The sequence below is a fragment of the Falco rusticolus genome, chromosome 2 (genome assembly GCF_015220075.1).
Source record: "Falco rusticolus isolate bFalRus1 chromosome 2, bFalRus1.pri, whole genome shotgun sequence".
NCBI lineage: Eukaryota > Metazoa > Chordata > Aves > Falconiformes > Falconidae > Falco > Falco rusticolus.
Genome location: NC_051188.1, coordinates 58,328,386 through 58,353,605, shown reverse-complemented (window position 1 = coordinate 58,353,605; position 25,220 = coordinate 58,328,386). Strand labels below are relative to the sequence as shown.

The 25,220-nt window shown below is 38.9% G+C and overlaps 1 protein-coding gene across 3 annotated transcripts in view; it reads left to right on the top strand.

Annotated features, from left to right (window-relative positions):
* The window catches only part of NALCN (sodium leak channel, non-selective), a 248,258-nt gene that overhangs the window by 117,612 nt on the left and 105,426 nt on the right, over positions 1 to 25,220 (top strand). For all 3 annotated transcript variants that reach the window (XM_037377624.1, XM_037377625.1, XM_037377626.1), the window contains exons 11-13: positions 8,136 to 8,267; positions 14,995 to 15,162; positions 19,834 to 20,025. In XM_037377624.1, coding sequence (XP_037233521.1) covers positions 8,136 to 8,267; positions 14,995 to 15,162; positions 19,834 to 20,025 — 492 coding nt within the window. The remainder of the gene's footprint in view (positions 1 to 8,135; positions 8,268 to 14,994; positions 15,163 to 19,833; positions 20,026 to 25,220) is intronic.

The window sequence follows — 25,220 nt, the reverse complement described above, 5'->3', positions numbered from 1 at the left end:
GTACCCTGTGAATATACAAATGTCTGCTCTCTTCTTTCCTAGCACAAGGTTCTGCATGAGTGGAAACCCTCACACTGCCTGTGGAGTATGTTAATCCTCTGTGGACTATTTACAGATTTCCAGTCAAGTTTCTCCCTTTTCTCTTTCTTTGTGGTGAATTAGGCAGTTACGCTTTTTTGGTTCATGTAAAATTTTTTTAAACAAGTCCTTTTTTGCTATTTTAGTTCAGTCACACACATCACCCTCAGCTTTTCAAGCTTTGTTGTAGTTAAGGCTGTACAATAGACATGTAGCTACAAAATCATGTCGGATCTTAGAAGTCAAGGATTTTTTGCTATTTCTAGTCTTGTTCCAGGACCAGTACCTTATAATAATTTTGGAGGCATGTGATGTCTCCAGTTTCAACATCAAATCCAGAGTGACTGCTGTGTTACTTCCTTAATGGTGTAAATCCTATTCAAACAACTTAAACTGGCCCTGCTGTGTAATACCCGTGGTCCCTTTATATGTATTTAGAAGCTGTGGGCCAAGCCCTGAAGAAATGGCCAAAAAGAGTGAGAATTTACTTATAATACATTTTCATATTTTATTTGACTTACTGTATTCTGTGCTGCTGTAATGAGCTTGAGTCATGCTTTGTTAGCTCTTCTGAACGAGGGTTCTGTATTCTGTGATACTCACATGACTGCAGGTAATGGGGCTTTAAGAAATTGTCAGGTACGGTAAGATTTGGAGTACAGTTACAGAACGTACCAGCACTACACGTTGTGGTGGCAATGTGCACAGAAATGAGCTGGGAGTCATATTTACCTTCATGCTGCTGCAGTGGTTGAATCTAGGCTGCAGCAAGCCCAGAAGTAAAAAAAGACTGGAGTAGCACAAATGTAACCTTTTCAGTTGTGATAACTACTTTAAAATATCATCCAACTCTTTTGTACACATCTAAATAACCTTAACAAATCAAAATGTACTCTAGTTACCAGAAAGGGTGGTCTTCCCCTAGGCATGTGTAGATATAAGTAGAAATATCCTACAACATCATTCTAGCAATGGGTATAACATTTACCACAATAATAATGTAGCCAGTATAAAGCCTTTAAACAGTGTAACTGGGAGCCTGGCTGGAATAATTTAGGAGGACCTAGCTTCCTTAGGCCAATAGCAAAAGCTAATGAAATTAAAAGGGAGTAAGCAGCTTGCTGGAGCCATGCTATTAAAACATGGAGGAGGAGATGCTAACGTTTTATGAAGTGTTAAAAATGTATCTACAATATAAAGAGATACAGATACAACTATTTTTCCTGTTGAAGAATACACAATTCAAGAGTATCAAAATTGGGAAAAAAGCTGCTTACCCATATAGTGATTATGAAAGTCTTTTAGCTAAATGATGTTTACACTGTTCATTAATTGGTTTCATACTTTTGAGAGCTACCCTGCCAGTTTGACAATTATGCACTCTAAGCTTTTTACACACTAAATGGCCAAAATAAGAAGAGGTTTTCTGCATATCAGATCCTCACCATGTATTGCTCAGTACTAATAAGCTTGAGGGCTTTGTTGGTAATTTTTTATTCTTCAAGGTAGTTTTTCCTCTTTTTTTTTTTTTTTAATGATTATTACTGTTATTTAGACCATCACCCAGAGTGTTAAGTACTGTCAAATGCAGTCTGAATTTCCATAGGTCTGAAATAAACCACTGAGCTCCTTTTTCCAGGTTTTGCATTGTAATATTGAACATTACCAGCTTCGTCAGTTTTGAGCTAGTAATATCAGGGTGACATGGCCCATTTGTTATTTTATTATTATGCCTGTCAGACCCTAGAAGTTTGCTTACCATCTTGCTTAGTAAGCAAAGTCTATTATGGACTTGAAACAAAAATCCCACATAAAGGATGGTGGTGCAAGGAGTGACCCGATGTACATATCAGACCCCCAAAAGGGGTTTAGCATTAGGAAAATCATCTTTATTCTAGTTTGCTTAGTGACTGCATTTTGCATGGACCACTGCCTTCCTGAGCCAGGGTCTGTGTGGCTCTGACTGTGTAAGGTGGCAGCTGCTGTGGATTTTGTCCAGGGTAGCAAGCTAGAAAAGGCAAATTTATGTCACTCATTCTTCCTCTGCTGTGCAGGAAGGTGGAAGGAGTATTAAAGCAATGTACCCCATTTTGATGCTCCTGGAGGGACAAAAGACTGCTTTAGTCTGTGCATGGTAATGCTCCGTAAGGGTAGTTGACCCAGGTAGTCTCCACCTGTCAGCAATTGCAGTATCATTGCTTACTTAAGCTTTTGGGTGAATCGGGTTATTATGTATAATTTTTCATTTCAAGTTCCTCAGCTGTACCAAGCACATCCCTAATGTTAAATAAATGAGCAGTGGTTTAGAAGTTTTTTCTGTTTTCATGAAATTCCCTCTGGGCACAAAGCAAATAAATCCTGAAGTCCTTTGTGCATTTCCAAACACTGAAAGATTTTGGATCATTAATAGTTTGTTATATATTGGGTTTATGGCCATTGCATCTTTAAGGCATTGTACCATCCACATTCTTCACAGCGTCCTGGACACTGAGAATTGTCATCCTGCGTGAAGCCAGATGCCAGCATTAGAAGTGAATCATAGTAAATGTAAGACATTCATCAGTGTTGTAGTTGATTGATGGCAGCAATAGGGCATTTCACTTGAGACTACTTCAACACGGCTAATCTTAAGTCCAATTTAATATTAGACACAATTTTCCCATCCTGCAACTGGCTGACAGCAACATCAGAACATTTCTTTCATCTTATTCCTACGCAGTTTAAGAAACACACATCCAAGGGCTGAAAAAGGTCGATAAATTAAACAAGAACAAAAATTGGCATTACATCTCTTCTTTCAAGTTTGCACAGAGAATTTTCCACGGCTGTGTGCTCTGAGAAGGGCTGTAATCCAAATGAAACACTGCTGATCCAGTGATCCAAAATGATTTTTAAGGTTTGGGCAAGTGCTGTGGGCTAAATTCAGCTTTCGTTTAGACTTCGTTCCAAATACAGAAACATGTAAAGAGACGGTGAGCTCTCATGGTCAGACATTACAGCAGAGGTGCAGCTGAACTCTTTCAAGGGTACAAATCCAAATTAAAATTCTGTGAAGCAGAAAGAACAAACCAAGACAGATTAAAGTAGGGGAAAGTTGGGCACAGTAGGTGTGTGGGCTAGAGCACTGTGATTGATCTCCTAAGGATATTGCAGCTTGTCTGAGAAGCCAACAGGAAAGCTGCTTATCAGACCTAGCATTCATGACAAGTGAGCAGCTAGATTCTGACATGCTGTAGAAAAAATTAAGAAACACAGATGCCAATCTGGCCCTCATAAGAAGGCCAGTCCTAGGATTTTAAAGTAATGAATTTCTTTTTTGGGTGTCCTCAGCACAGTGGTTTTGCTGTGCAGGTGCATTTACTTCTATACCTCCACGCTGCTGGTCCTGTGGGCTTTCTCTCTGCCAGCAACTAGGTGTGTTTCACATTGCCTGCCACAGCCATCTCCTAATTTGCTGCCTCAACCAGCTGTTCCTGCCTTTATGTACCCTGTGCCTAGCTTGTGTCCTGTCTGAACCTCCCTCCTTACTGTCTGGGTGTTGAATTGTGGTATGCCAACATAATACTCCTTGTTAGCTAAAGAGTCTCCGTTCAGTTGGGAAGGCAACTTTTAGTAATTGGCAAGAAGCGTTATTGAATTTTACTGAATCATACAACAATTAGGATATTATTTATGTTATTGTCATTTATTTTCCAGCATTAAATATACCACTGGAAAATCTTTTTATGGGTGTCCAAAGGTATGGACTGTATGAGAAAGTATGCATGTATGTAGATGTATACCGGGGTGGTTTATGCATTTTTGTTCTTCCTGTATTATCATTTTGCTTCCCTGTTGTTTTCTGTGAAGAGAGAGAAAAGTGCATTTTACAGCCTCACTTACTAGTTTCTTTTAGCAAGTTCTTTTGCAATTGAGGCAGAATACTTTGTTACTATGAAGGAAGTTTTGACACTGGTAAAAATACAGCGTAAAATATGCAGAGAGATGTAACTGTCTGTTTAGATCTTGTGTGAAACAGAAATGTAACGGATACCATGCTACCTGTTGTGAATCACACCACTGACAACAATGCATGACGGACGCCAGTAGCCCTGTCTTTAATTATTGTATTCTTATAGCTTGCCTTGTGGATTAAAGATGACAGCAAGATTTCATTTAGCCATTCTGTTTTGGTGACTTCACTGTGCTTTAGGCATTGTTTTCAACCCAGGTGTGTTCTGTAAATTTCTGACTCTCAGAAATTCATGTCCTAAGCCCCCCTTTCCAGGTTGGAATATACAACCATTTTATGCCACTACGGTCAAAAGGAAGCCAGCTCGCATATGGGTTGAGCTGTCTTCTGTCTGCAGTGCTATCACTGATCCACCCAAGAAGTCCAGATGTTGAGGCAAGGGGCAGTCCTAACAGCTGAATGCTTGTAAATATGTGCTTAGTCTCCACTCAGCTTCAATTTAAGCAAACTGCCTTAAAACACCAGTGGAATTCAACAGGGGATGAGTTCTGTATACAGGTGCAAGACTTTGCTAAGGGCCTGGACAAGGGCTTATGCCTTATTATCTAATAATTTGATCACAGTATTATGAAGAGTAGCTTGGTCAAGATCCTGAGCTCCAAGCAGGGTAAAACAAAAAGTGTAAATGTGGACAATTCTTTATCAGTGTTAACAACAACAGCTCACTAAAGACTCAGATAATATTTTACAACTGTATATATGAATTTTCTAACACATTAATGTACCTTTACAAATGTAAAAATGTGTGTTACTTAATTTTTGTATTCTCCTATAACATCTTCACGTTCACAGGCCCTAGTTCTCCTGGCGCAATTTAACCACTCTGATATCTGCTAGAAGGGCAACACAGCAGGAGACAATCCAGATTTCTGGATTGCCGTGATGGTAACTTCCTAACACATGTAAGCTGATGAGGGCAGTGTTATGGCTGGACCTCATACTCACAAGCAAGGAAGAACTGGTCAGGTTGTGAGGTTCAGGAGCAGCCTTGGTTTCAATGACCATGAGGTTGTGGATGGAACAAAGCCAGAAGACAGGAACACAACCCTGGTGTTCAGGAAAGCAGACTTCTTCATGTTCAGCTGTTTGCTTGGAAGTATCCCTTGAGATACAGCCCTAGAGGTAAAAGGGTTCCAAAGAATTGGTTGATTTTCAAGGATCTCCTCCTCCAAGCTCAAAAATGGTCCCCTTCCAAGTTCAGGAAATGAAGCAAATGTGGCAGGAGGTCCATATGGATGAACAAGTAACTCTGGAATAAACTCAAAAATAAAAAGGAAGCATACAAGGGATTGAATCAGGGGCAGATGGCCCAGAAGGAATACAATGATTCTGTCTGTCTGAGAGTAGAGAGATAAGGTTAGGAAAGCCAGACTCCTCATAGAGTTGAATCTGCCAAGGGGCATGGATGGCAACAGGAAGGGCTTCTACAGATGTAAGAGCTGTAAAAGGAAGACTAGTAAAAATGTAGGCGTGCTGTTGAATGGGTTAGGGGACGTGATGACATGGAAGTGGTTGAGGTACTCAATGCCTTTTTCACACCCATCTTGATGAGTAAGACTGACCTTCAAGAATTCCAAGCCCCTGAGATTTGTGAGAAAGTCTGGAGCCATGATGACTTATTCTTGGTGGAAGAGGATCGCATTAAGAAACATTTAAACAAACTGGACGTAATGATGTCTATGGGATCTGATGGGATGAACCCATGATTGCTAAGGGAGCTGGCCAATGTTACTGCAAGGCCAGTCTTGATTCAACAACACCCTCTTCAATGATCCGGATGATGGCGCAGAGTGCACCTTCGACAAGTTTGCAAATGATACAAAACTGGGAGGAATGGCTGATACACCAGAGGGTTGGCTGCCTCTCAGAGGGACCTTGATAGGCTAGGGAACTGATCACACAGGAACCCTTATGTTCAACAGAGGGAAAACCAAAGTCCTACACCAAAGAAGGAATAACTGCATGCACCAGTACAGGCTTGGTACCAACCCCCTGCAGTGTAGCAGAAAAGGCCTTGGGGACCCTGGTGGACAGCAAGTTGAGTATGAGCCAGCCATGTACTCTTGAGACAAGGCCAACAACTCTCAGGGCAGAACTAGGAAGAGCATTCCCAGCATACTGGGGGAGGTGATCCTCCTCTACTCAAGTCTGGTGGGGCCATCAGGGGTGTTGTGTCCAATTTGGGGCTCCTCAGTATGAGAATGATGTGGACATACTGGACTGAGTCTAGCAGAGGGCTGCAAAGATGATGAAGAGGCTGGGGCATCTTTTATATGAGGAGAGACTAAGAAAGCTGCAGCTGTTTAGCCTGGAGAAAATAAAACTCAGGAGGAGACCTTATCAGTATGGAAAAGTACCTGATGTGAGGAAGTAAAGAACATGGAGCCAGGGTCTTAATCAGTAGTGTCTCATAATAGCATAAAAGGCAACAGGCACAAGCTGAGACACCGAGGAATTCCATTGAAACATGAGAGAAAACTTTTTCACTGTAAAAATACAGGACGAGGTTGCCCAGGCAGGTTGTGGAGTTTCCAGACTTGGAGATACTCAAAACTTGACTGGATGTGGTTCTGAGCAACCTTCTGTAAGCGACGCTGCCTTGAGCACAGGGGTTGGGCTAGGTGATCTCAAGAGGCCCTTCTGATCTCAGGGATTTCATCATCTTATTTTTCTTATGTCTCACACTGGGACAATGTCTGTACACAAACATCTGTACACAAGAAAACACTTTCACTGTGAAGGTGGTCAAACAGCAGTGGGACAGGTTGCACAAGCAGGTTGTGGAGTCTGCATCTGTTGAGATATTTAAACTCTTATGGGACACAGTCCTGGAATACCTGCTCTAGCTGACTTTGCTGGAGCAGGCAGGGGAAGACCAGATAATCTCAAGAGGTGCCTTCCAAACTAAATACTTATGTGATTCTGTGAATATAAACCAGTACAGACACACTAAGTCTTTAGGAAGAAATTTAGAAGAGTCAGAGTTCTTCTATATTTTGAGTTATATTTTTCCTGGCACTTTTATAGATAAAATCAGGAGCAGATGAAAATGGCCTTTACCCAATGTGAACACAATTTAAATCTACAGACAAACACAAAGAACCATAATGTTGCACAACTTGCATTTGCAAATAAGCATTAAAGACATAAACTGTGAAAGATTACTTGTGAAAGATACTTACTTGTGAAAGATTGTAAAAAGTATCGATATTAGTGACCACTCATTCAATGATGCTTTAGTGTAGAACAATGCTCCATTCTCTGTGTTTGAAGCTAGGTTCTACTGGAACAATTGTGGCTTACCCAGTGAGGGTAGTGGTTACCTTAAATTGTAAGTCCATGCTCTTTGTGGTGGAGGCCTAGAAGTTAGTTCTTTGAACTTCTGGCATACCTTTTACCACTACTGTTTTGGCAACTCACAGATGTAAAGTCCTGGCCAGTGCTGCGTGCCTCCATTTCTCTTTTCTTCTGTGGGATTGCAGCAGCAGTGACACAAAGCATTAAGTGCACAGATACATGAATTACCTGTGAATTACTTCACGGTTCGTTGGACCAGATGTGCATAACTACTATATGTAGATATGTTGTATACTTTTAGGCAACAGTTTGACATCAGATGAATCTCTTATCACTTGTCATTCTTGAGTAAAAGCAATGCACAAGATAGAATTGATGTTACTTGTCCCTGAACATTAAGATCTGCATGAACAAATCATAATGAGGGAATATTAACCAAGGGCAACTGAATAGATAGAAGTACGGTTTATGCTTTAAAAACATACTAAAGCAATGGATATCATATGAAATGATAAACCTTCACTTAGAAGTCAATTGGCAAATAAAACCCTGAAAAGTAAAAAAATCCACCAACTTACACATACAAACCAGTTGAAGCAATATATCAGAAGTATAAGTTTTCTTATTTTAAAGCGTAGTAAGTTAGAATCATGTAAAGAAGCTGATTATGTTTTAACAGTGTAATAAAACTTAATAATGTGTGTGGTTTAGCTCATTTTGTTGATAAAATTTTCTTTTTCTTTTGCAGAAAATGATGAGGTCATCTGTGTTCCATATGTTCATACTAAGCATGGTGGCTGTAGATGTGATTGTCGCTGCTAGTAACTACTACAAAGGAGAAAACTTCAAGAGACAATACGATGAATTTTACCTAGCTGAGGTGAGTGTAATGAAATGGCTATCTGGATATTTTTCAAGATAAGCTAAAGTAGAAAATGTGAATGTCAAGCGTATTTTAGTATGTAATTTTTTTATTCCCTTAAGCATTCTGAGAATTCTGTGCTAACTTGTTCCTCAGTCTGACAGTGGCTGACAGCCCTATCTTACAACCTTTTGAAAGGTAATTTCCTCAAACAAAATGTCAGTGGTAATGAGCTCAGGCTTAAGTATAGCATCTGCAAGCAATGCGTGGCTGCTGAGTTGCTATCTTTCTCTAGAAGGAATGTAACATCCAGAAGAATTTAACTTTAAAAAAATGACAAAACACTGTCTTTACAGAGTAGAGTACTTCTTCCTAAATCATCTTTATTCAACATACACTTAGCTGCAAGAAGGTCCTTAAGCATAACCAAAATAGTGTCGCAAATAGCCTGACTTTGGCAACTTCAAGAGCATACTGTAAAAAAAAAAAAAACATTTATCCAGTCATTAATTTGGTGAAGGAGGAGGTTGCGCTCCTGAACCAGTGAAATGGAGGTAAAAAGTTTCTTTGCAAGTGGCATTCTGGCAGGGACCCTGACTGACTTATTAGCTGGTCAAGGATTTTACTGTAGGGCGTGCACTAGAGATGCCAGAACCTTGGCTACATGTCTTTTTAGTGGTTTTTAGTACCGCTTAATTCAGTATTAAAAAAATTAAAAAAGAATGTAACACTTTGATACTAACGTACAGGCATAGATTTAAATAGATAACTTGTTTTTCCTGACTCAAGAGTGAAATCAGTATTGTAACATTCTTTATTAAAAATAGTTCCGTGAGCACTGTTAGTTGTCACTTTATCTGAGTATAAAGCCACCAGTGCTGAAATTCACCAAGATCAGTTCTCTGACAGTGTTGATCACGGTTGCCTGGATTTGACACGTCTAGTTTAATGGTTACTGCGGTTTCCCTGGCTTTGATAATTATGCAGTCCTTCTTTGGAGGCAGAGGGGACATCCTTGGGCTAGGGCGCATGATAGCAGTATAATTCCTTGTGATTCCTCTGCCATTTTTATTGCCTGGTTGGCAACCAATATACCAATGGCAGAGGATTCACGAGTCAAAAAATTTGGTGATTTGTACTCTTTTTGTTTAAAATGTCTAGATACATTTGAGAGTCAGACTCTAAAGTGCCCAACTTTAAACCCTTTATTCCGTAACATTATGATGCTTTATGAATCTCCCTTTTTAAGGTTGAGGTTGAGGTTGAGCTGATACTATTTTTTTTAATTTATCTTAGTTTTAGAATATGTATCTGATGTCTTAAAATCTTATGAAGCTGAGACTTCACCAGTTCTGGGACAAAACTGAAAACAAAGTTAAAGGTAGCACCAGAGTCCTAAAACCTCAAAAAAGTGCAGACTGGAGAGACATCAGTGCTGTGTCATGCTTTATTGTGTCTCATGCTCCTGGAGATAGCTGCCGTTTGTATGAACACTGAGTAAAGCTGGCCCAGCCAACAATTACAAGAGTAATTGTGAAATGTGTTATCTTTATTTTATCTCAAGTTCTAAGCGTATCCAGAAAACAACATGAACATGCAAGAAGATGATCTTGGGAATAAGTCATTGGAATAAAATGCACAAATACTGGGTTTTCTTATGACATCCCCCACAGATCTGAGGATGTAAGTGAGGACAGGGAAACTCATTTTAGCCTCTGTCGTGGTTTTAACCTGGCAGGCAGCTCAGCCCCACGCAGCTGCTCGTTCACTCTCCCCCAGTAGTGTGGGGAGAGAATCAGAAGAGTAAAAGTGAGAAAACTTGTGGGTTGAGATAAAGACAGTTTAATATGAAAGCAAAAGCCACACACACAAGCAAAGCAAAGCAAGGAATTCATTCACCACTGCCCACGGGCAGGCAGGTGTTCAGCCATCCCCAGGAAAGCCGGGCTCCGTCACGCATAACAGTTACTCGGGAAGACAAAATGCCATCACCCGAACATCCCCCCTTCTTCTTCCCCCAGATTTATATGCTGAGCACGACATTACATGGTATGGGATGTCCCTTTGGTCAGTTGGGGCCAGCTGTCCCGGCTGTGCCCCCTCCCAGCTTCTTGTGCCCCCCCAGCCTGCTCGCTGGTGGGGTGTGGTGAGAGGCAGAAAAGTCCTTGACCCTGTGCAAGCCTGCTCAGCAGTAGCTAAAACATCCCTGTGTTATCAACACCACTGTTTTAATCACAAACCCACAACAGCACCATACAAACTATAATGAAGAAAATTAACAGTGTCCCTGCCAAAACCAGTACAATATCATAGGCCAGAGACAAATAATTAAGTCAGCATTAAAGCCTGGGACCATGAACTTTTTGCAATAGACATTTTTGCTTTATGCCCAGGATACAGGAAGTGGAGCCTGGATTCTTATCAAAATAACATTAATTCTATTTATATTCAAATAGGAAACGCTGCATGTGCTATTTCTATTTTCACACTGAATATATAGTATAATTATGCTTTTATTAATCAGTGCTAGAAACACTCTCTTCACCATCTATTTCAAGTGTAGGGTTTGGGGAGGGGGAGGTTCCAAAGAAATACTTGCCAGAGTTTAATAATTCAAGATGAGTATGGCATGTAAACTAGTGTATTATAAGCCCTCTTAAGCAATGTCCGGTTTTCTTTAAAGATGTATTTTTCTGCTTCTGCGTATCTTAGATTATTGGTTTATTGGTGGGAATGTTGTCAGACATTTTTTTACATTCTACATGTTTACATTTCTAAGTATATAAGGTAAATTAATCTGGAATACAGAAAGGTATTTTGTTTATTTGTAAGGCATACTTTTGATGTCTGTTTGTCTGGGTTTTTTTATTTGTGATACTTTTACTAGAGACACTATAAAAAAAGCAAGAATAACCCCCTAGTATCTTACAGAAGGAGGTATAAAATACAGTATCAGAAGAGCAGAAGAGTAGAAAACATCCTGGGAGAGAGGAGAAATTGATAAGCTGGTGTCATTTCCTACCCAGTTAATTGTGAAACTTGTGCTTTACAGCACAGGGCGTACAGAGAAATTGTTTTTAAGAGCCTTGAAGAGGCTGAATACTCAAACAACGCCTATTATTCCTCAGTGGCTGGTTTGGTTTTCTTGGTGAGGAAGACTACTTGGAGCAGGACGCACTGCTGTTGCTCTGTATTTTCCGTTACACTAGATGCAAAAAGCTTTCCCTTCAGAGGGAGCTGACTTGAGTGGCCAACAGCAATCGGGATTCCCTTTGCTAAAGGAAATGCCTAGGTACATCACAGCAAACATATCTCGCTTTCTGATACATTTTCTAGAAGTCATCTTGGAAGCTGCTGGCTTTAGGAGCAGACATGTCCAATAAAATAGCTCACAGTCCATTTTATGGACCACACATTGTAGTGGCCTAGAACTGTAGAAATACATCCACTTAAATTCAGTAAACAAATCTAAGTGAAGTTATTGAGATACCCGGTGTCAAGAAAAAGAAGTGTATTCGTTGTTGGAAAGAGAAGACAGACTCAAGAGAAAAGGAGACAAAGGTTAGACAAGAAGATAACAGATAGAAATTAATTCTAAACTCGGGTCCCACTGGTTGCATAATTTTGTATACCCAGTAGTAAATGAGAGGTTCTGACAAGCATTTCAATTTGTATACATCAGCCCTGCAGATTAAGCAAAACCAGAATTTTAAGAGGATAGCTCAGAACCCCAATGCACTATCTGAGAACCTGGAAAGAGCAGAGCTTCAAACTCATTTTTGGTAATTGTTATTGAGGATGTTGACTTTACCTACTCAATACCTGGACAGAATAGTGATGGATGTTTGTTTTTATGTGCAACTGCCACATTTTGTCTTCCATTAAAAGATGATACAGACTAGAAGTCTTATTGGAGATGTGTGAAATTCCTTCAAGTACTGCTTTAAAGGGTCTGAAAAACAAGAGTTCAAAACTAGGTGCTTTTATAAGCTTCCTCTTAGGCTCCTTTGGCAGTCTGTCTCCTTGCACTTCTGCCTTCATGTAGCCTTTGCCCTGCCCTGGCTGAAGGTAGGATTGAGTGCTGGGTCAGATCTGGTAGCAAGGGAAATGCTGGAGGTCTGTGCCCTTAATCCCACTGATCCTGCTCAAAAGAATTCTTGTCTTTCCCAAAGCCACACTTACAAAGAAAACTGAGTCTGTCACTGTTGGATGTTGGCTGATACTGAGCTCTGCCTCTGCAAAAAAAACATAAAGGGGCTACTGGCAAAACGTACTGTTGCTGAAGGCAGCATTAATACCATAAAGCTTCCAGGTGACTCAGTGGGAGGCAGCTGTCACAGAAGCAGCCCATTCCTGGTAGCTCCTCTCTGGCCTCCCCAAAGCAAAACCGGCAACCTGGTGGAGGGTGGCTGCTCATGTGTTACACCTGCTTTTTGCGTGTACATCTGATTTGGCTTCTTATGTGAATTTGCCTTTCTCTTGTCTCTACAGCAATGAAAGGAGTGATTTCAGCTTAAAAAAATAAGCTATAAAATTGTATTACATTTCACACCTAACAAAAAGTTTTAGTCAGATATTCTGAATCTTCTGTAATTAATTACAAGGAAGGAAAAAAATACCAGCTCTGTCAGCAGGAAGACAGGTGTATAAATGTAATCAGATGTTATGCAAGCCATTTGATACATTTTAAGTGCTAGTGGTTTGAATTCATTTGACAAGCATGTAAAATGCAAATGATCCCACCCACACATTTTTAGAATAAATTAAAATACTCTTAACATCGTATTTGTTAGTCTTGTCCTAATAGGAAGCCTATGTGCTCTGAAGTATGTATGTGTGTATTTAAATGGCATTGTTATTCCACCTGCTTTGAAGCTGAATTCCAGCTGCTTTCTACCCACTGTTCCATTTTTCCTCATTTGATCCCCTTGTTCTTTCAGGGCTCAGATGTGTTTTCATTAAAAGTGAGATTTCATTTCAAGATTTTTTTGATAAAACATTTTCCTTGTGATTAAGGTAGAGATTTTCACGTGAAGAGGTAGCCTCTTCAGACTTCGCTCATTATTCTTCTTGAGCTCTTTGAGCTCCCAGAACAAAGGCTGAAAAACTGGACAGACACATTTCAGAATATGAGCATGAAAGTATTTCTACACTGTTTATGACTGAAATCACACAAATATTTCTTAGTAGTATATCTTTCCTAATGTGAAGAATTTTTTGGATCACTATGAAGCATTTTGCCTTAATTTAATCATTCAGAGGACGTTTGAAGCCTGATAACTATTTTGCATGCCTTGACAAGGCCACATAATACAGCTGGTGGCACTGTTCATGAATAGCTGTGTGGACTAGGGGATTACGTCCTAGGAAATACAGGACATAAACTTCAGTGTTTAACTTCCATTTCCACTCCTGCTTGTGACAGTCCTGTACACATAAAATATGTAAAATTTTATTTAGCTGTGTCACAAAATCCTACTTTCATGTTAATGAATATATTTTTGATGGACTGGAGAGTTTAAACTTTAAATAATGTAGGTACTTAAGGCAGCATACCAGAGACTGTGACTGTCAGATTCAGAATTAAAATCTTAGCCTCTAACTTTGTTATGCCCTGCCAAATCCAGTAAATCTACAGTCCACAGTTGGTTAATCTCTCCATCTTAAAAGGATTAATACTTTTGCTCAAAGAAGGTTTCGACTGTATTTTGGTAATGTTTGCACAGCACTTTGAAAGTATTAATTGTATATAGATGCCACGTAATGTTATCTCAGTGTCTCTTTTAAGCCCCAAAGTGTGTAAAGAGTCAAAGAGGAAAATTGCTGAATCAAGGAAAAACATTCTTTCCATTGGTTTTCCTGGGTGTTGGGAAGTGAGGGAGTGAGTCTTTCATGATTTATACAGTAGTAAATTATAAGAAGACAGGTGAGGAAGAAGTGTGTCCAGCCAGAAGGACTTTCAGTAGTGAGAGAAGTAAGAGAAAATAAATCTTGAAGATGCAAACCTATGCAAAATTCGTTCCCTTTGTTCAAGCTGAACATCATGTGTTTTAGTGCGTAAATATTTCGAGAAAGGCCTCACAGTCATCCAATGCCTACAAGCAGATTTCTTCCACTGTAACTTCCCACCTTACTCTCTTTGCTCAACTTCTTTAACACCATCTCTTTAAAATTTTTGAAAACTTACCAATTTTGGACTGTGTTTGAATTTCTTCTTTTTTTTAATTTGTTCTAATGCTTGAGTCCCATCACCCATTTTCTGCCTGTCTTGGTTTTCACATTATTATAGATGTTTTAGAAAATTGAAGCAGCAATTTTCAGAGAGACCTTTAAACTTTGGTTTGTTCCATAGATCTCTTAAAATTTTTCAGACAGCTCATATGTGTTGCTTCACATTTTGAAAAAAAAAAAACCTCATCATTTTTTTGCTTTTTATCTGTGTACAAAAAGTGAAATTTCAGCTGGATGGATTTATTATTTCATGCTTTCTAAATTGTGGCATCTACATGTCTGTGTTGAGACTTCAAAAAATTTCATAAAGTGTACCTTTTAAGGAAGAATATTAGCCAATATGAGGAAATCTATTGTTGATTGTTCATTCTGTTTATAGTATGAGTGTTTTCGTTAAGTGTTATGGACCTCTTTATTTTTGCCATATAAAGCCTTTATAGACATCATGACGTAGAAACCTGTAATTTAACTCAGTGTTTTGAATGCATCTTTCTTGTTTTATATATTTGTCTAGGTTGCTTTTACAGTTCTGTTTGATTTAGAAGCTCTCCTGAAGATCTGGTGTTTGGGTTTCACAGGATACATCAGCTCATCTCTTCACAAGTTTGAGTTGCTGCTTGTAATCGGAACCACTCTACATATTTATCCTGACCTCTATCACTCTCAGTTTACATATTTTCAGGTATGATCAACTATTTTTACATTTCACCCTATATACCAATTAAAAACATTACCTATTTTGCTCTTATTACTTCTGTTCTCAGGCTACTGATGTTGTCACAATATTGTCTCACTTTGAGAATATATTTAAAATAACGAATATGTCTGTTCTTAACTACGTTTGTTGGGTGGATTTACAGAAATAGGATTCTTTCTAACTTTGCTGGGATTCCCTTCTGTTTTCATTAACTCCCGTTTCTTATCTGAGCTACGCTGTTCAGTAGGTTCTGCATTAGTTTTTTCACTGTCCTTCATTGAGCCGTGACCTTGCATACAGCTCTTTAGGGCATCACCTTCCAGTAGTGTCCACCACTGTCCCTGAGGCTTTACTACACTTGCTTTTGCTTTTCCAAATCTTCATCTCTGTGGCAGTCTCATGCCTAAGTCTCTGCTCCAGTTATTGTGGGTCTTTTGAGGTAATTTCTTCAGAATCATCTTAGAGTTGTTTTTTATAGATCTGTTTTTTATAGATCTCTAACCATTCTTTATCTAGAGGGAAAGTGTGTTTATGAAGGCTCTTCCTACATTTTCACTTTGGGGAAGAGCAGGAAGGAGACAAAGACTGATTAATTCAGACTTCTGATTCTTCCTCTGTCAGCCAGCCAAACCAATTCCCCATTCCTCCTCCTCGAAGTGCTTAGGGTTGCTCCAGTTGTGGGAGAAAGCGCTGGGATTTGTTATAATGTGTTATGTTCTACAGTGCTAAAGAAAGGGATTTTTTAAAAAAATGCATTAAAGGATTCATGTCTGTCCATTATTCAGTCATGGATTGGCATGATGTATAATCAGTAAAGGCAAATAATAAATCATCAGAGTCCTGTCAATAAATGTGATTAGCTACAGTGACACATACTGTAACTAAGTGAGTACAATATGGGGGGAGCAGTCTCCCCAGGTATGGGTTGAAATATGATGGCCTTTTCAGACTTCTGCAAATGGCGTCCTGTATTTTTGCTAAATGGTTCTACAAACCTGCTCAAGAAAGCTTTCAGGATGACAAATTCTATTTTGCCTTCACCTGGCATCATTTGAAGTCTTTTAGATGGTTATAGCTTTGATTTTGCTGTCCAAATATGTAAAATACTGTTATTCTATGTGGCATAACATTCCTAACCTTCAAGTATCAGGAGTATGTTATTGCACTTTCGTGTCAAAAGCGCACAGGAAACCTAGCTAGGAGCTCTCAGTTAAAGCAGTAAACAACTTAGTTAATAGTTGGTCTATGTTTATTAGGGCAGAGTCCACTTACATCTGATGATTTATTTCTAGGAATTTTAAGTGTAAATTATGAACATGTTGGGCTAAATGGGTGACATCATCACTAACTCATAGGACTGAAAGTATAATTAAAATATAGCCAGATGTGGATAATAAAATAATGTCTTTTCTTTTTAACGGTTTTAATTAGTTTTGTGGGTCGGGGGTAGTGTGTTTTGTTTTTTTTTAAAAAAAGTGCTAGCTTTTATGACAGAAAATGTCAGGATGTGGTTTTTATTTCCTGAAATATATGATACATACATTTTACAAGCAGAAACACCTGCTACACTGAAAGATTTGGGTTGTACTGTGCAATCCAAATCCCTTAAGTGTCAAATGACAGTGAGGTTGGAAAACACTTTACCTTTGATGTCAGTGTGTAAGGGAGTTACGCACCATATTCCACCAATTAAGCTTCTGGGCAAGCTAGATAACACATTTTCAAATCAACCAAGGTCAAAAAGTCTTTTTCACATGGTTACATTGTGATGTTAGGCAGATTTCCAGGCCTTTAGGTATTAATGATGACAGGTTAAATGTGTTCCTTGTCAGCCAACAAAACAGATTACTGAAAACAGAAGTTTTATTTGACACATTCCAGGATAGTGAGCAGAAATGTGTGGTTTATCTAGTCTTCCTTAGCATATATTTCAGTCTGCATTATTCATTGGTCTTTATCATTACCTTTTGCCAACACATCATTCACTCTTCACCACATTGGCTCTTGTCCACCCTCCCACCTATCTTTCTTACATTTACTGTACAGTCATTCAAAACACTTTGTAAAGCTCCTTCTGAAAGACTCCAGCAAACCAACATTCTATGGCTATAATCTATAGAGCACAAAATCAGTGGAGAAACAACAGATTTTTCATGTTATTGCAGAGATCTGTAATGAACTGGCATAAAATGGAGACATTTAAACAGAATTTTACCTATACTGGACTGAAAAGATTTTATTTGTGCTTGGGGAAAATACTGCTGAGTGATTTTCTGAATAAATATCATCCCTTTTAGCAAATGCAGCCATTTTTTGTAACAAAGCCATAGTTTCTCTTTTATATTGTTTATTTTGATTTGGGTTTTAACTTATTTTTATATGTAATCCAAGTTCTGCATGCACCTTCTATAGCTCTAAATTTAATACAGTTTGCAATCCAATTACACAGAATGCATAAATGTTCATTAGAGTGTACTATTGCTAGATTCAATTTGTCACCTAATGAAAATAAATGAAAAAAACATATAGTATCAAGAAGATTAATGTGTTTCTTAAAGGTCAATTAATGTTCCCCAAAGGAAGGGAGAGGAAAGTAAGGCAGATAATACAGTTTATCTAAAACACAACTCAGAATACTGACTAGCATGAAATCTTCACCCCACTGGAGTCAGTGTTGAAAGTAACTTTTACACTGTCAGATCTTGTAAGTAAGAAGGCACCATGTTCACATGTTTGTAGTACTTGGAAATCTCACTCATCTCACTGTCTGTCACTGCCTTTGTAACCAGTTTTATGTGCTCAAATTATATGTAATGGGATCACTGTACCAATATGAAAGGAAAGGACTTCATCTTACCTTGTTCTAAAGTTAAGCTGTGTAGTGTAACCTTTGTAATTAGGACCTTTTTTTAGTACTAAATACAGTGAAGCCTCATCCCATCTAATACAAGGGGTCTGGTATATTTGAAATAAGTTGTTGTCTTGAGTTGACTTTCTCTTTCTGTCCCTCTTGGCAGTAAAGCCTAGATGACTCACATATTCTGTGCACCTGACAGATAGGTAGGGAGGTGGGTTTCATGAAAAATGCAAAGGTTTATATTATTAGCAAGCTACAAGGTACACTGAACTCCGTGAACAACTTCTGTCAAACTTACTGCCTCTCCAAAAGCAGCAGAGCAGTTGTATTTGACTTGTACATAAGGTCAGCCTTTAATTGCACTGTAATTCCTACCTTCCAGTTTCAATATGTTCTTGCAGACATATAAGTGATGCTTTGGGCTAGAGAGTCTTTTTCTTTGTAAGGACTGCAAAATCTCGTTTGCCACATACACTGCTGTCTGTTGTCTTCAGCAGCTACTTTTGCTACCACTGCCTCTTGTTGATACCAATGTTCATGTCACTGTTTATGCCACCATCAGTGGCAGAAATAGGAGAGTCAGAGCTGTCAGCAGCTTTTCCAAGGTACACTCGGCAATGAATGGGTCAGGAGTTCTACACACGATCACAGTTCTGCTGCCACTACTAATACTGAGACATGTCAAATATATCAGTGGCACACAATGCTGTTTCCGCTGATATTGAGAAATGCCATCCAAAATTTCCCTTGTGGGAAGCAGCAAAGTATGTTCATTAACAATTTTGCTAGGGTATATGGTACACAATGCCAAGCAATTTTGCCTTGGGTCACCAAAATGGAAAGATGACCTGTGGAAGAAGAGTGGGCAGTTCTTCACGTGAATATATAACCTGGTGTAACAAATAACACAGAATCATAGAAAAATCTAGGCTGGAAGTGGCCTTTCAAAGTTATCTCATCAAGCCTGCTGCTCAAAGCAGAGATTTCCTCAAAGACTGTTCAGGACCTCAAAGACTGTCCATGTAGAATAAGTATGTTTTTTTAACAGTGATGATAATCACAATTGGAGCAATTTACCTAGCAGTGCACTGCAGTAGTTTTCAGTTGCTAAATCTAGACTGATGTATTTTGACCTTTACCTGAAGCAGTTCTTACATTTGGTAATACAGTATAAACCACTGGTCTGTAATTCCACATCACATTCAGATTTATTATCTGTGGTATGTTTTGCCTATGTCTTTGTTTCCTTTGTTACCCCAAAAACAGTTTTACCCAATTGCATTTCTGTGATGACTCTTCATGAGTGGTGAGTTGATCACAGCCTTGAGGGCCTTGCATATCCTCCTGTGCCGGTACTCTCAAGATCTCCGCTGTTGTCCCATGCCTGTACGCATTGATGCTGTGTTTTGTGGAAGGGTCATAGCTCGTTCTATGCAAAATTGCTATTACTGCAGAAAAAGAGACATGTAACAATAAGCATTACACCACACAATTGTAAAAAGCTAAGCAAAAACCAAAGTAGGTTAACAGTTACCTGGTTGTTGGGTGACTGCCACTGCTAGCTAAAACAAATCTCCAGGCAGGCCAAGATAAGTACAGACAAAACACAGGTTCTAGGGCTTGTGTTCTTAACCTAACACATAACTTGTGGTCTGTTACGAGAGGTGGCAACCTGATATTTACCGGTCTACAAAGCTGTAAGTCCCTTTTTGGCCTTGAAGTGTCTGATCCTGTGAAAAGTTGTTGATTAATGTGATTATCATGTAATTAATACAGTTGTATTTTCTCTTTCTTTGCAGGTTCTTAGAGTAGTTCGGCTTATAAAGATTTCTCCTGCTTTAGAAGACTTTGTTTATAAGATATTTGGACCAGGAAAAAAACTTGGGAGTTTGGTGGTGTTTACTGCCAGCCTTTTAATTGTAATGTCAGCAATCAGTTTACAGATGTTTTGCTTTGTGGAAGAATTGGATAGATTTACAACCTTCCCACGGGCAAGTATAAAAAATATTGATTACTCTTTGCTTGTTATTATTTTCTTGTCATTGATATTTTCTTGTGGTTGGTGGTGGACTGGGCAGTGCTAGGTAAACAATTGGACTCGATGTTAAAGGTCTTTTCCAGCCTAAATGATTCTATGGTTCTATGGTTCTGTCATGGTTTAACCCAGTAGGTAGCTAAATACCACGGAGCTGCTTGCTCCAGGGGGATGGGGGAGAGAATTAGGAAAAAAAAAAGTAAAATTTGTGTGTTGAGATAAAGACAGTTTAATAGGATAGAAATGGAAGGGAAAATAGTAAAAATAGTAATACATACAAAACAAGTGATGCACAATGGAGTTACTCGCCATCTGCTGATCAGTGCCCAGCCAGTTCCTGAGCAGCGGCCCCCCAGCCAGCTTTCCCCTTAGCTGAGCATGCTGAGCATGATATCATATGGTATGGAATATCCCTCTGGTCAGTTGGGGCCAGCTGTCCTGGCTGCGTCCCCTCCCAGCTCCTTGTGCCCCCCAAGCCTGCTCGCTGGTGGGATGGTGTGAGAAGCTGAAAAGTCCTTGAGTTGGTGTAAACACTGCTTACCAACAATGAAAACATCGGTGTGTTATCAAAATTGCTCTTATTCTAAACTCAAAACACAGCACTCTACCAGCCACAAGGAAGAAAATGAACTCTATCCCAGCTGAAACCAGGGCAGATTCTATCATATTTGTTATTATATCGGCGGTCTTCCTTTCCTTCTGAGAACCGTGGAGCAGTTTGCCTCCGTATGTGTAGATAAAGTAATTTTGTTTTCTGTGTGTAACAGCCTTCCTGTAGTCCTTCAGTAGCAAAGTTTGGCCTTCTTTGGGTTAGGTATTCTGTTTCTGCTGTTGAGGGAATATAGCAAAATGTGATGTGTGCACCCTGATGATGAAAAAACAAAGCATATGGCTTAATGCTACTCTAGCATGTTACCGAAAGAGGATTCACGTGCCCAATCATGAACATTAGGCACAACATTTATATAAAACATGTCTACGCATGATTTATATCTTCATATTACAAAATTGGTTGTTCTTGATTTGTACAGGAATGCTTGTTTTACACAGGGTTATAAAACCTGTCTGCATTGACAAAATAAGTGTTTGCCTTCTGGGTATAAATAATGGATATTTATGGGCATTGCATTAATTCAGAACAGAACACTGAAAATCAGTGGAAATTGGAGCTAATGTATTTATTGAAGCACACTGTTCTGAATGAAAATACTGCCATTTCATTATTAATGGATTAGACTGAGTGTACATGGATTGGTTCCAGTGACAATTTATTTGTTTCTGTCATTCCAGCTTGGTTATCCAATGTATCTATTTTAGCGAAAGTGCATTGGTTGGAACAATTAAATAACAATGAATAAGGCAGCCTCAGGGGTCGTGCATTTAGCAAACAAAATAGCTAGGCAACAGTTTGTAATTATCAACCTGGACTTGCTGTATGGGAAGCTAGCCATCAAATGTGAGACAAAAAACACCTACCCACAGGGAATAATGTAACATCATACTTTCTATTTTGAAAAACGTGCTTAGAAAAGCAATGAGTACAATCATTAAGAATTCAGTAGAATTCATTTTTTTAAATGCTGGAGGAAGAAAAAAACCAAAATCAAACCTTAATTTTTTTTAATTAATCTAGGCCTCTGTCTGTAAATTGGGTGATATTACCACCATATTGTATGCCTGACTCTCATGTATAACTTCTGAAAAAAACTTCCAGCTGAAAATTTGAAGTCACCATGGAATTTTGTTTTAGAATTATTTTTATTATTCATGCAAAATGGCAATGAAAGTCCTGAAAGAACTATTCTAGTATAATTAAAGTAAGACAGATTCACAACCAGCGGCACATTTTAACAAGATAAATTGATATAAGTATTTGAGAAAGATCTGCTTACAGTAAAACATTGCAAAGGTATATCAAGATGTTAGTAAAATTTTAAATTATTTTGAGCATTTCAATCCGGCCATTTAAGCTTCAATAAGAGCTTCTATCAGATTGAATTTCAAGATATATGTGGATAATAAATACATGTTTCAAGAGTGAGAAAATACTTTCTCCAGCAAATTACAGTTTTTTACAAGCAGAATTAATCCAAACTTGTTTTATATTTTCTGACTTAAGTTTTGGGAAAACAGAAAACCTGTTACCAGTAGTAAAGGAGTGTTCCAGCAATACTGAAATATTTTTAATACTTTTTATATGATATCCAGAAGCAGGAGTCTCTCATTTTTTAGTTATTGTTTATTTGTATACATACGGACCTTCTTATGAATGTTTCAGAAGTATAATTTACATGGTGTGGTTTCTTTTTGCAGGTTTTTAGTGAAACATCTCTTAATTGGTTAATAGAGTCAGTGAAAATTTTGTACTCAAAACGTGTGATCGATGGTTTGAGTGATGGTGTCCCTCCAAAGGAGTCTGTCTTCCTAGCAAAGGTTGGGGGATGCCCACTCATGTTGTCTGCTCTGAATAAAGACCACTGAATTCGTTTACAATAAGACAATTATAAAATATGTGATTTTGGGTTTGCCTGGAATGTATTATTTTCAAAACATGACTGAAGACATCTTTGCATTAGTATATGATGTTGGCAACAATACGAGGTCTGCAATAGCAGAATTTGCTAAGATAAATTTTTTGGGGCTTAACCCCAAAGAAGAGCCCTAAAATGGCCAGGACTGTTGCTGTGGACTTTTTCAGTTACAAATACAGAGAGGACAAGCACACTAGCAAAAAGGTGACACCAGAGGCTAAAATTTGAGTTTGTACATTAAAGTGCTTTCTACAATGAAACAGACAAAACCTAAAATCATTGTGAAACTGTAAGTGCTTTATAAGAAGGCACAGGGTGGGTTTTGGAACAAGCAGACCTCCTCCTTTCACTAATGCCTCTAAATTGCATGTTTTCACATGGTTTCCTGACAACAGTCAATAGGCACAAGCTCAGTGTTGCCATGGCTACAAATTTTACCCTTCTTTTGGCCATTGCGACTACCCAAATGGACTGCCTTTCTCTCTAATACTAAATATAAATATATAGAGGTTTGCTATGCTGTTTTTAACCGGTCCACCATCTCTATTTTTGCACATCTTCTTGGACTGCACATATTGAGCCATGAGAAGGACAGGGGGTGACTAGGACCCCTGAAGAAGGAATAGGAGAGGGGTCTGTTCAAAGGCATCAGTGTAAGATGGCCACTAAGAAATTTCAAACTTCACTGTATGGAAAACAGGTTGTTAGTATCTCTGACTTCCATGCCCTGGTTTCTCTTGGTTTTTGTGGCTGTGTGTTGACTGCTTGGTGTGGCAGGTTACAAAGCTGGGACTGCTGCTCTTCTGCTGAATGGGTCAAAACAAGATGAGAGCCAGCCCCAACTGATCTCAGCAGCAAAAATCCCCCAGTCTTCAGCAAAACCAGGACTTTGCTCCTAGACTTGAGCTTGGAGAAGGCTCAAGCTGTGAAATGTTAGTTCAACCTAAGCATCACTCCTTAAAAAATTTGAACAATGTAGTCTTAATTCTCTGATTCAGTTACAATCTCCGTGCCACTGCCACATTTTTACAGGATGGCTGCTCTTCTCTCAGGGTGTTACTGAGCACTCATGACTACATTAGGAGGAAAAAGTAAGTTTGCACAGGTGGGACAGATTGCAGGCCTTGGCCTAAATCCTGTTAGTTTAATTTGCAGAAGTAATTCTGCTTCCATGAATAAAGCTTTTGGGATTTGGCCCATGATATTTTGTGGACAAGCAGCAGTTATGAGTGAAGTAGATTGTAACTGTAAGTAGGCATCTATGTGGCACCACCCCTGTATCAGACAAGGTATCAGAACTGACACTTCAGCTCTTATATTCCACCAAACCTTTGCCAATCTTGCAGTATAAATTAAAAGTAGTTTGACTTCCATCATCAAAACAGCTAATTAAGTAATAGGGCATAAATACTGAAAGAAATTGACAGTCTTTTCTCTAACACGGATTAATTCAGAAAATCACCATTTGCATAAATCTCTTAAGTCTCATCTTCACAGATGTTGATTCTGTCAGCTAGTTGCATTTAAAATTAATTTTAAAATAAACAGTGGGAAGTGTACCTTTCAGCTAAAAATAACTTGCTCCAAAGCAGATTGCTAGGTGCAAAGCACATACTCATTGTGCACTGCCTTATTTTCTTAAAACTAATGTTTTATCATATACTGGACTTTAATGTTATAATAAAATGTTTAAATTGTATTGAAAGGCCATTTTATATAGCTACATGCTTTATGGACAACTGTTTCGGATGGAAGATTACATTTTTATAATGTCAAAAAATGTCTTTTCCAAATTAATCTAGTGCTTGTATTAATGAGGGGTCCACGACACAGTATTGGAGCTATCTTGAATTAATTGAATAATTAATTTATATATATTTTTATATATATATATATATAAAGCAATAAATGATGGTAATTTAGTGTGATTCAGAAGAAAGGACACTTCACTGGTTTAGTTATCCAGTCCCTCGGGTGTTTTTAAAGGCAGCAGTGGGGTGTATTACTTAGTGTTGTGCCCACCTTGTATTTCAGCCAGGAGTGTCACACCAGTCAGGTACGACCACTACTGGCGTCAGAGATGCTCGAGTGCAGGGAAACAGCAGCTGCCTGGCTTGGCTTCACCTCCCCCTCACAAAGGGAAGCAGAGAAGCAGTGCTGAGTACTGATGGGGTGGTTGTCTTCGTCACCCTCAAGCACCACTGGCAGCTATAAGGGAGGCTGAACTTCCCACTTGTTTCATGCACACTCCTCTGGCTACAGAAGGCTTCTCCTAGCTAAAGAACCCAAATTTTTCCTTCTCTTCATAATTTGTATGTGGAGGTATTTTGTAGCGCTAGATAACAGTTCTTTAGGGTTGGGGTTTTTTTGCAGGACCCTCATTGTTGATTTTTTTTTCTTTTTAAAGAAAGGAGTCACTTTTGTAAAGAAAGGAGTTCGTAGTTTATGGACTGTAAGGAGTCTGCACGTGTGGTTGTGAGGGGGAGGTAATTCAAAAGGAGGATCTGGCCCCAGGTCGGCAGCATGCTACGTAAAGCCAAGGTTGCTGGCAGGAACATAAAAGTAGCGGACACCGTGCAAATTCCAGCCTTCATGTTTGGCCTTTCCTGACACATGACAT